A 13,305-nucleotide genomic window follows, 5' to 3' on the forward strand; every position below is an offset into this window, starting at 1 on the left:
GTGCTGCATGGGGGTACAGGATGCGGCCCCAAAACCATCGTGGCTTCTTTGTTCTTTTGTCAGGCTGCCGGTGATCCCGGGGCTGCCTCCTCGCAAGGAGAGAAAATCAGCGCCCAAATGTAAGGCGGGACGAGCAAAGACAGACGGAGCCTTGAGGCAGAGAGCAGGAGGAGGAGCGGGGAAATTTCCTCCCTGTGAGGGAGAAAAGCTGATGACAACGGAAAGAAAGCTCCCCCGGCCTCGAGGCCCCACAGCGCTGTCATTTCCCGTGATCAGCGTGTTATCAGCAGCGAGCTCAGAGGCCAGCCTCCCTGAGGAATCCGCCTACAAGATCTTCAGGCTGCAGCCACCAGGAGACGAGGCGGAAGAACTGTTAAAAACGAGGCCCGAGACCTTCTGGACGGTGCTGCAAGAACCTCAGAAGAAGATGTTACCGATGCACAGCACCAAGAGCACCCACCCGCTGCCACCCGTGCCCAGACCACCAACGTCAGCCCGACCCGAAGCACCGAAAACCAGGCCGGGGTTCTCCATTTTGTGGCCCTGGCCACACTAAAACCCGGGCTTTGATGGCCCCGTATAGCAAGGAGGCCATCAGAGGTGGCAAAAAAGGTGCGTGATCCACATCGGCATCATTCTGGGGGGCTCGGTCCTTGTAGGAAAGCAGTTATGGGCTCAGTGGGGTCTCTGGAAAGAGATCTGTTTTGAGCCAGGGGTTGGCTCAGTCCAGCCCAAACCCTTTGGCTCCTCCATCGCTAGACTCCAGTCCTTCAATTTCTCTTCTGTTGCCACGCAGACAACAGCAGGCGCCATTTTTCAGGGTTTGAAAGGCCTAAAAAAGCTCTTTGGCCATAGAGGAGAGGGTTTCTTTGCAGCTGGGTGCTGCTTTTGAAGCGTTTTTTGGAAGAGCAAGGCTTTTTTTGGGTGGGCCTGTCAGAGTTTAGGGGCAAAACCCTGCTGATGGCCAGGGTCTGGTGATGGGGTAAATATGAGGGAAAAAATGAGGGAAATGGGTGCCCTGAGCTCGGTGTCAGGACCTGAAGTCATCCATGGGATGTGTGTGTGAGGGTAAAGAAGGCTAAAAAAATAAAAAAACTGTAATCTTGTCTCTGTTTTTTTGCAGATATCCATCTTTCTTCCTCACACAATGGCCTCAGGAAGGAGGTGGAGGAAAACACGATGGAGTCACAAAAGGCTGTTGTGTTTTTTGACGAGGCTCGCTCGTTAGGATGGGGGCGAAGGCTGTTTTCCAGCCAGGTCCGAAGTCTCTGAAAGCATCGCAGCATCCCTTGGGAAGCAGGGCCCAAGGCAGCGGTGGGGGCCCTGACACCCACATGCCTGTACCACCACCCTGAGGCTCTGTCCTCAGGCCAGCATGGGGCAGGTTGGCCTCGTTTCCGAGGAGAAATGGGCTGTGTCCCCCCCCGGCAGGGTGAGTTGCCTCATTTTTGGCACTAAAACCCCCAATTTTGGGGGCCTAATGCCTCTTTTTGGGTGCTGAAACCCCCAGTTTTGAGGTCCTAATGTCTCACATGAGAGGCTTGATCCCCCAGTTTTGGGGGCCTAATACCTCATTTTGGGGGCTAAAATCCCCAGTTTTGGGGGCCTAATGTCTCATTTTCGGGCCAAAATCCCCAGTTTTGGGGGCCTAATGCCTCATTTTCGGGGCTAAAACCCCCAGTTTTGGGGGCCTAATGCCTCCTTTTGGGGGCTCAGCCCCGTAGTTTTAGGGCCCGGAGGCTCCATTTGGGATCTTGTCATTTTTCGGATAAAACCTCCCATTTTAGGCTCCAAAGCGTCATTCGTATGGCTGAAAGCTGCATTACTGAGTCCAGAGCCTCCCTTCTAAGCTGCAAACGGCATTTTTCATGTCCGGATCCTCAATTTTAGGGCCCAAAGCCTCATTTTGGGGGTTGAAACCTCCATTCTTAGGCCCAAACATTCATTTAGTGGCCTAAAGACTCACTTTTAGCATTCAAAGCCCCATTTTCAGGCTCCAAACCCTCACTGTCGGTGACGAAAGCCTTGTTTTACAGCTCCCAGCTTCATATTTAGGATCCGGTGCCTAATTCTTGGCTACAAACCCCCATTTGGAGGGACTAAAACCTACATTTCCAGTGTCAAAAGCCTCATTTTTGGGGCCCAAACCCTCTCTTTAGAGGCCAGAGCCGCATTTGAAGAATGAAGCCTTCAATACAGGCCACCAATCGTTATTTTAGGGCCCAACCCTAAGCCAGAGGCGGAGAGTAGGAGGAGGAGCGGGGAAATTTCCTCCCTGTGAGGGAGAAAAGCTGATGACAACGGAAAGAAAGATCCCCCGGCCTCGAGGCCCCACAGCGCTGTCGTTTCCCGTGATCAGCGTGTTATCAGCAGCGAGCTCAGAGGCCAGCCTCCCTGAGGAATCCGCCTACAAGATCTTCAGGCTGCAGCCACCAGGAGACGAGGCGGAAGAACTGTTAAAAACGAGGCCCGAGACCTTCTGGACGGTGCTGCAAGAACCTCAGAAGAAGATGTTATCGATGCACAGCATTTGACATGCAAGAAGCAGCCCAGCAGGGTGAAACGGAGAAGGGACGGGATGCAGAGCTCGTGCCTCATGCCCAACATCACCTCCAAAGGTACGGGCACCCCCGGCACCGCGGGAGCGTGGCTGACCCACGTTTGGGGCTTTCTGTGGGGGGGACCCGGCTCTGCGGGGGGTCTCTTTTTGGGGTCGGAGATGCGACGGCTCTTTTCATACTGCGGGTCTTGGGGTGATGGAAGGGTGGTAGCCACGGGAAGCGGTGCGTGACCTGCTTTTCTTTGCCTTGCAGAGCGAATATCTGTCTGGGATGCAGTGTCCGTCTATATCCAAGAACACCTCCAGCTGCGCCAGGTGGGTTGGCAGCCAAGTCCCCCTCGTTCCCCTCTTCAGAAGCGGGAAACTCACCCTAAAAGTCCCTACCCAGGGACCCACTGATCCCAGTCGCTGGAAGCCCCTGGATCCCCTCAGCCTGGCTCCCAAGAGCGGGAAGGGCACAGCAGGACCCAAACCACCGTCCCTGGATGAGGCCACCTCCAGCTGATCCTTAAGCTTCGTCCCTTCTGTTCTCTTCCGCTTGCAGGGTGTCCGAATTCCTGCCCTCGGCTCCTTCGACGTTGTCCCCAGATGGGTCAAGGATGGGAACAAGACTGTGATTTTCCTGATGCCCACGTTCCGCCTGGCCAGGAATCTTGTCATCACCCACAACCTCACGGACGACAAGGAGTACCTGCCAGGTAAGACGTCGGGTTAATCCCTTGCTGCCTGGATGATCCCCTCCCTGGATTTCAGATGCTTCCCAAAAAAAAAGCAAAGCGTCCCCTGCACGGAGCAGGTCCCAAAGCAAAGCCTTTCTGGCTGATGACTGCAAGGAGCAGCACCTGGGAAACACGCGGGGAAGGGCTGCTGGTGACTGACTGCATCCGTCTCGTGTCGTTTTCCAGGCCATAAGGAGCTGGAGCCCCTCAAAGTGGCTGAGGTGGCCGCCAACGCCTGCATGTCCCAGCAGAGAGCGGAGAACTGCATGCGAGGCACCACGTCCCTCATCTCTCGCTGCCTGGGGAAGGGGGAGAACATCGCCCTCGTCCTGAAGGACGTGGGGGTGCCCTCGGCCCACCAAGACCTCTTGGGTTGGAGCTCTCGGCCAACCTCTTCCTCTTGGGGTGGCCAACCAAGCCGAGCCCTGGGCTCCTCCACCACCAAGTGCCTTGGCCAGGCAGAGGACATTTGCCATCTCCATGCTCCTCCATTGCAGATCCCCCACCTAATGGACATGGTGGGATCTGATGGGGCAGACGGAGGAATTCAGACAACGTCTGCTTCCCATCGAGGCCTGGACCTCTTTGCTGGGCGAGCCCATTTCCCAGAACGGTCCTTGGGGACAGGGCCTTTATGGCCCTGTGAAAAGGGGTGATTGTGGCGTGCCCTGGGTCACGCTGATGTCTTCTTTTGCCAGGTTTGAAATGGAGATCCTGCATAAAACACCGTCCCAGGAGCATCAGAAGGCCCGGAGCAAGGAGAAGAAGAAAGAAGGGGCTTTGCCTCTTCTCGGCCAAGTTGGGAGAGACAAAGCAGCTGCTGGCTCCTCTCTTCACCCAGCCCAGCAGGGTGAAAGGGAGAAGCCGGGGGAGGCTCCCTGCAGGTGAGGCTGGAGGCTCCGGACGGGGGGGATGAGGCCACCAGGAGCCCCCCCGATTTCAGGGCTGCAGCATCAAGTGCTGCATGGGGGTACAGGATGCGGCCCCAAAACCATCGTGGCTTCTTTGTTCTTTTGTCAGGCTGCCGGTGATCCCGGGGCTGCCTCCTCGCAAGGAGAGAAAATCAGCGCCCAAATGTAAGGCGGGACGAGCAAAGACAGACGGAGCCTTGAGGCAGAGAGCAGGAGGAGGAGCGGGGAAATTTCCTCCCTGTGAGGGAGAAAAGCTGATGACAACGGAAAGAAAGCTCCCCCAGCCTCGAGGCCCCACAGCGCTGTCGTTTCCCGTGATCAGCGTGTTATCAGCAGCGAGCTCAGAGGCCAGCCTCCCTGAGGAATCCGCCTACAAGATCTTCAGGCTGCAGCCACCAGGAGACGAGGCGGAAGAACTGTTAAAAACGAGGCCCGAGACCTTCTGGACGGTGCTGCAAGAACCTCAGAAGAAGATGTTATCGATGCACAGCACCAAGAGCACCCACCCGCTGCCACCCGTGCCCAGACCACCAACGTCAGCCCGACCCGAAGCACCGAAAACCAGGCCGGGGTTCTCCATTTTGTGGCCCTGGCCACACTAAAACCCGGGCTTTGATCGCCCGGAATAGCAAGGAGGCCATCAGAGGTGGCAAAAGAGGTGCGTGATCCACATCGGCATCATTCTGGGGGGCTCGGTCCTTGTAGGAAAGCAGTTATGGGCTCAGTGGGGTCTCTGGAAAGAGATCTGTTTTGAGCCAGGGGTTGGCTCAGTCCAGCCCAAACCCTTTGGCTCCTCCATCGCTAGACTCCAGTCCTTCAATTTCTCTTCTGTTGCCACGCAGACAACAGCAGGCGCCATTTTTCAGGGTTTGAAAGGCCTAAAAAAGCTCTTTGGCCATAGAGGAGAGGGTTTCTTTGCAGCTGGGTGCTGCTTTTGAAGCGTTTTTTGGAAGAGCAAGGCTTTTTTTGGGTGGGCCTGTCAGAGTTTAGGGGCAAAACCCTGCTGATGGCCAGGGTCTGGTGATGGGGTAAATATGAGGGAAAAAATGAGGGAAATGGGTGCCCTGAGCTCGGTGTCAGGACCTGAAGTCATCCATGGGATGTGTGTGTGAGGGTAAAGAAGGCTAAAAAAATAAAAAAACTGTAATCTTGTCTCTGTTTTTTTGCAGATATCCATCTTTCTTCCTGACACAATGGCCTCAGGAGGGAGGTGGAGGAAAACACGATGGAGTCACAAAAAGCTGATGAGTTTTCTTGACGAGGCTCGCTCGTTAGGATGGGGGCGAAGGCTGTTTTCCAGCCAGGTCCGAAGTCTCCGAAAGCATCGCAGCATCCCTTGGGAAGCAGGGCCCAAGGCAGCGGTGGGGGCCCTGACACCCACATGCCTGTACCACCACCCTGAGGCTCTGTCCTCAGGCCAGCATGGGGCAGGTTGGCCTCGTTTCGGAGGAGAAATGGGTCGTGTCCCCCCCCTGGCAGGGTGAGTTGCCTCATTTTTGGCGCTAAAACCCCCAATTTTGGGGGCCTAATGCCTCTTTTTGGGTGCTGAAACCCCCAGTTTTGGGGGCCTAATGTCTCACATGAGAGGCTTGATCCCCCACTTTTGGGGGCCTAATGCCTCATTTTGGGGGCTAAAATCCCCAGTTTTGGGGGCCTAATGTCTCATTTTCGGGCCAAAATCCCCAGTTTTGGGGGCCTAATGCCTCATTTTCGGGGCTAAAACCCCCAGTTTTGGGGGCCTAATGCCTCCTTTTGGGGGCTCAGCCCCGTAGTTTTAGGGCCCGGAGGCTCCATTTGGGATCTTGTCATTTTTCGGATAAAACCTCCCATTTTAGGCTCCAAAGCGTCATTCGTATGGCTGAAAGCTGCATTACTGAGTCCAGAGCCTCCCTTCTAAGCTGCAAACGGCATTTTTCATGTCCGGATCCTCAATTTTAGGGCCCAAAGCCTCATTTTGGGGGTTGAAACCTCCATTCTTAGGCCCAAACATTCATTTAGTGGCCTAAAGACTCACTTTTAGCATTCAAAGCCCCATTTTCAGGCTCCAAACCCTCACTGTCGGTGACGAAAGCCTTGTTTTACAGCTCCCAGCTTCATATTTAGGATCCGGTGCCTAATTCTTGGCTACAAACCCCCATTTGGAGGGACTAAAACCTACATTTCCAGTGTCAAAAGCCTCATTTTTGGGGCCCAAACCCTCTCTTTAGAGGCCAGAGCCGCATTTGAAGAATGAAGCCTTCAATACAGGCCACCAATCGTTATTTTAGGGCCCAACCCTAAGCCAGAGGCGGAGAGTAGGAGGAGGAGCGGGGAAATTTCCTCCCTGTGAGGGAGAAAAGCTGATGACAACGGAAAGAAAGCTCCCCCGGCCTCGAGGCCCCACAGCGCTGTCGTTTCCCGTGATCAGCGTGTTATCAGCAGCGAGCTCAGAGGCCAGCCTCCCTGAGGAATCCGCCTACAAGATCTTCAGGCTGCAGCCACCAGGAGACGAGGCGGAAGAACTGTTAAAAACGAGGCCCGAGACCTTCTGGAGGGTGCTGCAAGAACCTCAGAAGAAGATGTTATCGATGCACAGCATTTGACATGCAAGAAGCAGCCCAGCAGGGTGAAACGGAGAAGGGACGGGATGCAGAGCTCGTGCCTCATGCCCAACATCACCTCCAAAGGTACGGGCACCCCCGGCACCGCGGGAGCGTGGCTGACCCACGTTTGGGGCTTTCTGTGGGGGGGACCCGGCTCTGCGGGGGGTCTCTTTTTGGGGTCGGAGATGCGACGGCTCTTTTCATACTGCGGGTCTTGGGGTGATGGAAGGGTGGTAGCCACGGGAAGCGGTGCGTGACCTGCTTTTCTTTGCCTTGCAGAGCGAATATCTGTCTGGGATGCAGTGTCCGTCTATAGCCAAGAACACCTCCAGCTGCGCCAGGTGGGTTGGCAGCCACGTCCCCCTCGTTCCCCTCTTCAGAAGCGGGGAACTCACCCCAAAAGTCCCTACCCAGGGACCCACTGATCCCAGTCGCTGGAAGCCCCTGGATCCCCTCAGCCTGGCTCCCAAGAGCGGGAAGGGCACAGCAGGACCCAAACCACCGTCCCTGGATGAGGCCACCTCCAGCTGATCCTTAACCATTGGCCCTTCTGTTCTCTTCCGCTTGCAGGGTGTCCGAATTCCTGCCCTCGGCTCCTTCGACGTTGTCCCCAGATGGGTCAAGGATGGGAACGAGACTGTGATTTTCCTGATGCCCACGTTCCGCCTGGCCAGGAATCTTGTCATCACCCACAACCTCACGGACGACAAGGAGTACCTGCCAGGTAAGACGTCGGGTTAATCCCTTGCTGCCTGGATGATCCCCTCCCTGGATTTCAGATGCTTCCCAAAAAAAAAGCAAAGCGTCCCCTGCACGGAGCAGGTCCCAAAGCAAAGCCTTTCTGGCTGATGACTGCAAGGAGCAGCACCTGGGAAACACGCGGGGAAGGGCTGCTGGTGACTGACTCCATCCGTCTCGTGTCATTTTCCAGGCCATAAGGAGCTGGAGCCCCTCAAAGTGGCTGAGGTGGCCGCCAACGCCTGCATGTCCCAGCAGAGAGCGGAGAACTGCATGCGAGGCACCACGTCCCTCATCTCTCGCTGCCTGGGGAAGGGGGAGAACATCGCCCTCGTCCTGAAGGACGTGGGGGTGCCCTCGGCCCACCAAGACCTCTTGGGTTGGAGCTCTCGGCCAACCTCTTCCTCTTGGGGTGGCCAACCAAGCCGAGCCCTGGGCTCCTCCACCACCAAGTGCCTTGGCCAGGCAGAGGACATTTGCCATCTCCATGCTCCTCCATTGCAGATCCCCCACCTAATGGACATGGTGGGATCTGATGGGGCAGACGGAGGAATTCAGACAACGTCTGCTTCCCATCGAGGCCTGGACCTCTTTGCTGGGCGAGCCCATTTCCCAGAACGGTCCTTGGGGACAGGGCCTTTATGGCCCTGTGAAAAGGGGTGATTGTGGCGTGCCCTGGGTCACGCTGATGTCTTCTTTTGCCAGGTTTGAAATGGAGATCCTGCATAAAACACCGTCCCAGGAGCATCAGAAGGCCCGGAGCAAGGAGAAGAAGAAAGAAGGGGCTTTGCCTCTTCTCGGCCAAGTTGGGAGAGACAAAGCAGCTGCTGGCTCCTCTCTTCACCCAGCCCAGCAGGGTGAAAGGGAGAAGCTGGGGGAGGCTCCCTGCAGGTGAGGCTGGAGGCTCCGGACGGGGGGGATGAGGCCACCAGGAGCCCCCCCGATTTCAGGGCTGCAGCATCAAGTGCTGCATGGGGGTACAGGATGCGGCCCCAAAACCATCGTGGCTTCTTTGTTCTTTTGTCAGGCTGCCGGTGATCCCGGGGCTGCCTCCTCGCAAGGAGAGAAAATCAGCGCCCAAAGGCAAGGCGGGACGAGCAAAGACAGACGGAGCCTTGAGGCAGAGAGCAGGAGGAGGAGCGGGGAAATTTCCTCCCTGTGAGGGAGAAAAGCTGATGACAACGGAAAGAAAGCTCCCCCGGCCTCGAGGCCCCACAGCGCTGTCGTTTCCCGTGATCAGCGTGTTATCAGCAGCGAGCTCAGAGGCCAGCCTCCCTGAGGAATCCGCCTACAAGATCTTCAGGCTGCAGCCACCAGGAGACGAGGCGGAAGAACTGTTAAAAACGAGGCCCGAGACCTTCTGGAGGGTGCTGCAAGAACCTCAGAAGAAGATGTTATCGATGCACAGCACCAAGAGCACCCACCCGCTGCCACCCGTGCCCAGACCACCAACGTCAGCCCGACCCGAAGCACCGAAAACCAGGCCGGGGTTCTCCATTTTGTGGCCCTGGCCACACTAAAACCCGGGCTTTGATCGCCCGGAATAGCAAGGAGGCCATCAGAGGTGGCAAAAGAGGTGCGTGATCCACATCGGCATCATTCTGGGGGGCTCGGTCCTTGTAGGAAAGCAGTTATGGGCTCAGTGGGGTCTCTGGAAAGAGATCTGTTTTGAGCCAGGGGTTGGCTCAGTCCAGCCCAAACCCTTTGGCTCCTCCATCGCTAGACTCCAGTCCTTCAATTTCTCTTCTGTTGCCACGCAGACAACAGCAGGCGCCATTTTTCAGGGTTTGAAAGGCCTAAAAAAGCTCTTTGGCCATAGAGGAGAGGGTTTCTTTGCAGCTGGGTGCTGCTTTTGAAGCGTTTTTTGGAAGAGCAAGGCTTTTTTTGGGTGGGCCTGTCAGAGTTTAGGGGCAAAACCCTGCTGATGGCCAGGGTCTGGTGATGGGGTAAATATGAGGGAAAAAATGAGGGAAATGGGTGCCCTGAGCTCGGTGTCAGGACCTGAAGTCATCCATGGGATGTGTGTGTGAGGGTAAAGAAGGCTAAAAAAATAAAAAAACTGTAATCTTGTCTCTGTTTTTTTGCAGATATCCATCTTTCTTCCTCACACAATGGCCTCAGGAAGGAGGTGGAGGAAAACACGATGGAGTCACAAAAGGCTGTTGTGTGGTTTTTTACGAGGCTCGCTCGTTAGGATGGGGGCGAAGGCTGTTTTCCAGCCAGGTCCGAAGTCTCTGAAAGCATCGCAGCATCCCTTGGGAAGCAGGGCCCAAGGCAGCGGTGGGGGCCCTGACACCCACATGCCTGTACCACCACCCTGAGGCTCTGTCCTCAGGCCAGCATGGGGCAGGTTGGCCTCGTTTCGGAGGAGAAATGGGTCGTGTCCCCCCCCGGCAGGGTGAGTTGCCTCATTTTTGGCGCTAAAACCCCCAATTTTGGGGGCCTAATGCCTCTTTTTGGGTGCTGAAACCCCCAGTTTTGAGGGCCTAATGTCTCACATGAGAGGCTTGATCCCCCACTTTTGGGGGCCTAATGCCTCATTTTGGGGGCTAAAATCCCCAGTTTTGGGGGCCTAATGCCTCATTTTCGCCAAAATCCCCAGTTTTGCGGGCCTAATGCCTCATTTTCGGGGCTAAAACCCCAAGTTTTGGGGGCCTAATGCCTCTTTTTGGGTGCTGAAACCCCCAGTTTTGGGGGCCTAATGCCTCATTTTTGAGGCTAAAACCCCCAGTTTTGGGGGCCTAATGCCCATTTGGGGGGCTAAAACCCCCCAGCTTTGGGGGTCTAATGCCTCAATTTCGGGCCCAAATCCCCAGTTTTGGGGGCCTAATGCCTCATTTTCGGGCCAAAATCCCCAGTTTTGGGGGCCTAATGCCTCATTTTGGGGGCTAAAACTCCCAGTTTTGGGGGCCTAATGCCCATTTTGGGGGCTAAAACCCCCAGTTTTGGGGGCCTAATGCCTCCTTTTGGGTGCTAAAACCCCCAGTTTTGGGGGCCTAATGCCTCATTTTGGGGCCCAAACCCCCAGTTTTGGGGGCCTAATGCCTCATTTTTGAGGCTAAAACCCCCAGTTTTGGGGGCCTAATGCCTCTTTTTGGGTGCTCAAACCCCCAGTTTTGAGGGCCTAATGTCTCACATGAGAGGCTTGATCCCCCAGTTTTGGGGGCCTAATGCCTCATTTTGGGGGCTAAAATCCCCAGTTTTGGGGGCCTAATGCCTCATTTTCGGGCAAAATCCCCAGTTTTGGGGCTAAAATCCCCAGGGGGCCTAATGCCTCATTTTTGGGGCTAAAACCCCCAGTTTTGCGGGCCTAATGCCTCCTTTTGGGGGCTCAGCCCCGTAGTTTTAGGGCCCGGAGGCTCCGTTTGGGATCTTGTCATTTTTCGGATAAAACCTCCCATTTTAGGCTCCAAAGCCTCATTCGTATGGCTGAAAGCTGCATTACTGAGTCCAGAGCCTCCCTTCTAAGCTGCAAACGGCATTTTTCATGTCCGGATCCTCAATTTTAGGGCCCAAAGCCTCATTTTGGGGGTTGAAACCTCCATTCTTAGGCCCAAACATTCATTTAGTGGCCTAAAGACTCTTAGCATTCAAAGCCCCATTTTCAGGCTCCAAACCCTCACTGTCAGTGACGAAAGCCTTGTTTTACAGCTCCCAGCTTCATATTTAGGATCCGGTGCCTAATTCTTGGCTACAAAACCCCATTTGGAGGGACTAAAACCTACATTTCCAGTGTCAAAAGCCTCATTTTTGGGGCCCAAACCCTCTCTTTAGAGGCCAGAGCCGCATTTGAAGAATGAAGCCTTCAATACAGGCCACCAATCGTTATTTTAGGGCCCAACCCTAAGCCAGAGGCGGAGAGTAGGAGGAGGAGCGGGGAAATTTCCTCCCTGTGAGGGAGAAAAGCTGATGACAACGGAAAGAAAGCTCCCCCGGCCTCGAGGCCCCACAGCGCTGTCATTTCCCGTGATCAGCGTGTTATCAGCAGCGAGCTCAGAGGCCAGCCTCCCTGAGGAATCCGCCTACAAGATCTTCAGGCTGCAGCCACCAGGAGACGAGGCGGAAGAACTGTTAAAAACGAGGCCCGAGACCTTCTGGAGGGTGCTGCAAGAACCTCAGAAGAAGATGTTATCGATGCACAGCATTTGACATGCAAGAAGCAGCCCAGCAGGGTGAAACGGAGAAGGGACGGGATGCAGAGCTCGTGCCTCATGCCCAACATCACCTCCAAAGGTACGGGCACCCCCGGCACCGCGGGAGCGTGGCTGACCCACGTTTGGGGCTTTCTGTGGGGGGGACCCGGCTCTGCGGGGGGTCTCTTTTTGGGGTCGGAGATGCGACGGCTCTTTTCATACTGCGGGTCTTGGGGTGATGGAAGGGTGGTAGCCACGGGAAGCGGTGCGTGACCTGCTTTTCTTTGCCTTGCAGAGCGAATATCTGTCTGGGATGCAGTGTCCGTCTATAGCCAAGAACACCTCCAGCTGCGCCAGGTGGGTTGGCAGCCACGTCCCCCTCGTTCCCCTCTTCAGAAGCGGGAAACTCACCCCAAAAGTCCCTACCCAGGGACCCACTGATCCCAGTCGCTGGAAGCCCCTGGATCCCCTCAGCCTGGCTCCCAAGAGCGGGAAGGGCACAGCAGGACCCAAAGCACCGTCCCTGGATGGGACCACCTGCAGCTGATCCTTAAGCTTCGTCCCTTCTGTTCTCTTCCGCTTGCAGGGTGTCCGAATTCCTGCCCTCGGCTCCTTCGACGTTGTCCCAAGACGGGTCAAGGACGGGCATGAGAGTGTGATTTTCCTGATGCCCACATTCCGCCTGGCCAGGAACCTCGTCGTCACCCACAACCTCACGGACGACAAGGATTACCTGCCAGGTAAGAGGGTGCGTGAATCCCTTGCCGCACGGGTGATCCCCTCCCTGGATCTCAGATGCTTCTCAGAAGCAAAGCGTCCCCTGCACGGAGCAGGTCCCAAAGCAAAGCCTTTCTGGCTGATGACTGCAAGGAGCAGCACCTGGGAAACACGCGGGGAAGGGCTGCTGGTGACTGACTGCATCCGTCTCGTGTCGTTTTCCAGGCCATAAGGAGCTGGAGCCCCTCAAAGTGGCTGAGGTGGCCGCCAACGCCTGCATGTCCCAGCAGAGAGCGGAGAACTGCATGCGAGGCACCACGTCCCTCATCTCTCGCTGCCTGGGGAAGGGGGAGAACATCGCCCTCGTCCTGAAGGACGTGGGGGTGCCCTCGGCCCACCAAGACCTCTTGGGTTGGAGCTCTCGGCCAACCTCTTCCTCTTGGGGTGGCCAACCAAGCCGAGCCCTGGGCTCCTCCACCACCAAGTGCCTTGGCCAGGCAGAGGACATTTGCCATCTCCATGCTCCTCCATTGCAGATCCCCCACCTAATGGACATGGTGGGATCTGATGGGGCAGACGGAGGAATTCAGACAACGTCTGCTTCCCATCGAGGCCTGGACCTCTTTGCTGGGCGAGCCCATTTCCCAGAACGGTCCTTGGGGACAGGGCCTTTATGGCCCTGTGAAAAGGGGTGATTGTGGCGTGCCCTGGGTCACGCTGATGTCTTCTTTTGCCAGGTTTGAAATGGAGATCCTGCATAAAACACCGTCCCAGGAGCATCAGAAGGCCCGGAGCAAGGAGAAGAAGAAAGAAGGGGCTTTGCCTCTTCTCGGCCAAGTTGGGAGAGACAAAGCAGCTGCTGGCTCCTCTCTTCACCCAGCCCAGCAGGGTGAAAGGGAGAAGCCGGGGGAGGCTCCCTGCAGGTGAGGCTGGAGGCTCCGGACG

The 13,305-nt window shown here is 56.1% G+C and overlaps 3 protein-coding genes across 6 annotated transcripts; all 3 read left to right on the forward strand.

Moving 5' to 3' along the window:
- The first annotated feature begins 69 nt into the window (after positions 1–69).
- LOC136787927 (coiled-coil domain-containing protein 81-like) lies at positions 70–5,683 on the forward strand. Of its 2 annotated transcripts, XM_066985349.1 has the most exons (8): positions 70–612; positions 1,124–2,618; positions 2,814–2,875; positions 3,105–3,258; positions 3,466–3,552; positions 3,978–4,163; positions 4,300–4,848; positions 5,360–5,683. In XM_066985349.1, exons 2-7 carry the CDS (start codon positions 2,579–2,581, stop codon positions 4,308–4,310), a joined length of 540 nt encoding a protein of 179 aa, XP_066841450.1. In that variant the 5' UTR covers positions 70–612; positions 1,124–2,578; the 3' UTR covers positions 4,311–4,848; positions 5,360–5,683. The 2 variants fall into 2 exon arrangements, with proteins under 2 accessions (XP_066841450.1, XP_066841449.1); XM_066985348.1 differs by lacking the exons at positions 4,300–4,848; positions 5,360–5,683 and having other exon boundaries at positions 3,466–4,113.
- A 142-nt stretch (positions 5,684–5,825) lies between these two features.
- Positions 5,826–8,355, forward strand: LOC136787926 (coiled-coil domain-containing protein 81-like). The gene is made up of 4 exons (XM_066985347.1): positions 5,826–6,856; positions 7,052–7,113; positions 7,343–7,496; positions 7,704–8,355. Exons 1-4 carry the CDS (start codon positions 6,817–6,819, stop codon positions 8,171–8,173), a joined length of 726 nt encoding a protein of 241 aa, XP_066841448.1. The 5' UTR covers positions 5,826–6,816; the 3' UTR covers positions 8,174–8,355.
- A 188-nt stretch (positions 8,356–8,543) lies between these two features.
- LOC136787921 (coiled-coil domain-containing protein 81-like) lies at positions 8,544–13,237 on the forward strand. Of its 3 annotated transcripts, none has more exons than XM_066985336.1 (6): positions 8,544–9,086; positions 9,598–9,908; positions 11,162–11,743; positions 11,939–12,000; positions 12,230–12,383; positions 12,586–13,237. In XM_066985336.1, exons 3-6 carry the CDS (start codon positions 11,704–11,706, stop codon positions 13,053–13,055), a joined length of 726 nt encoding a protein of 241 aa, XP_066841437.1. In that variant the 5' UTR covers positions 8,544–9,086; positions 9,598–9,908; positions 11,162–11,703; the 3' UTR covers positions 13,056–13,237. The 3 variants fall into 3 exon arrangements, with proteins under 3 accessions (XP_066841437.1, XP_066841439.1, XP_066841438.1); XM_066985338.1 differs by having other exon boundaries at positions 11,345–11,743; XM_066985337.1 differs by lacking the exons at positions 8,544–9,086; positions 9,598–9,908 and having other exon boundaries at positions 10,792–11,743.
- Positions 13,238–13,305: the final 68 nt, after the last annotated feature.

The sequence above is a fragment of the Anser cygnoides genome, chromosome 31 (assembly GCF_040182565.1).
Source record: "Anser cygnoides isolate HZ-2024a breed goose chromosome 31, Taihu_goose_T2T_genome, whole genome shotgun sequence".
Taxonomy (NCBI): domain Eukaryota; kingdom Metazoa; phylum Chordata; class Aves; order Anseriformes; family Anatidae; genus Anser; species Anser cygnoides.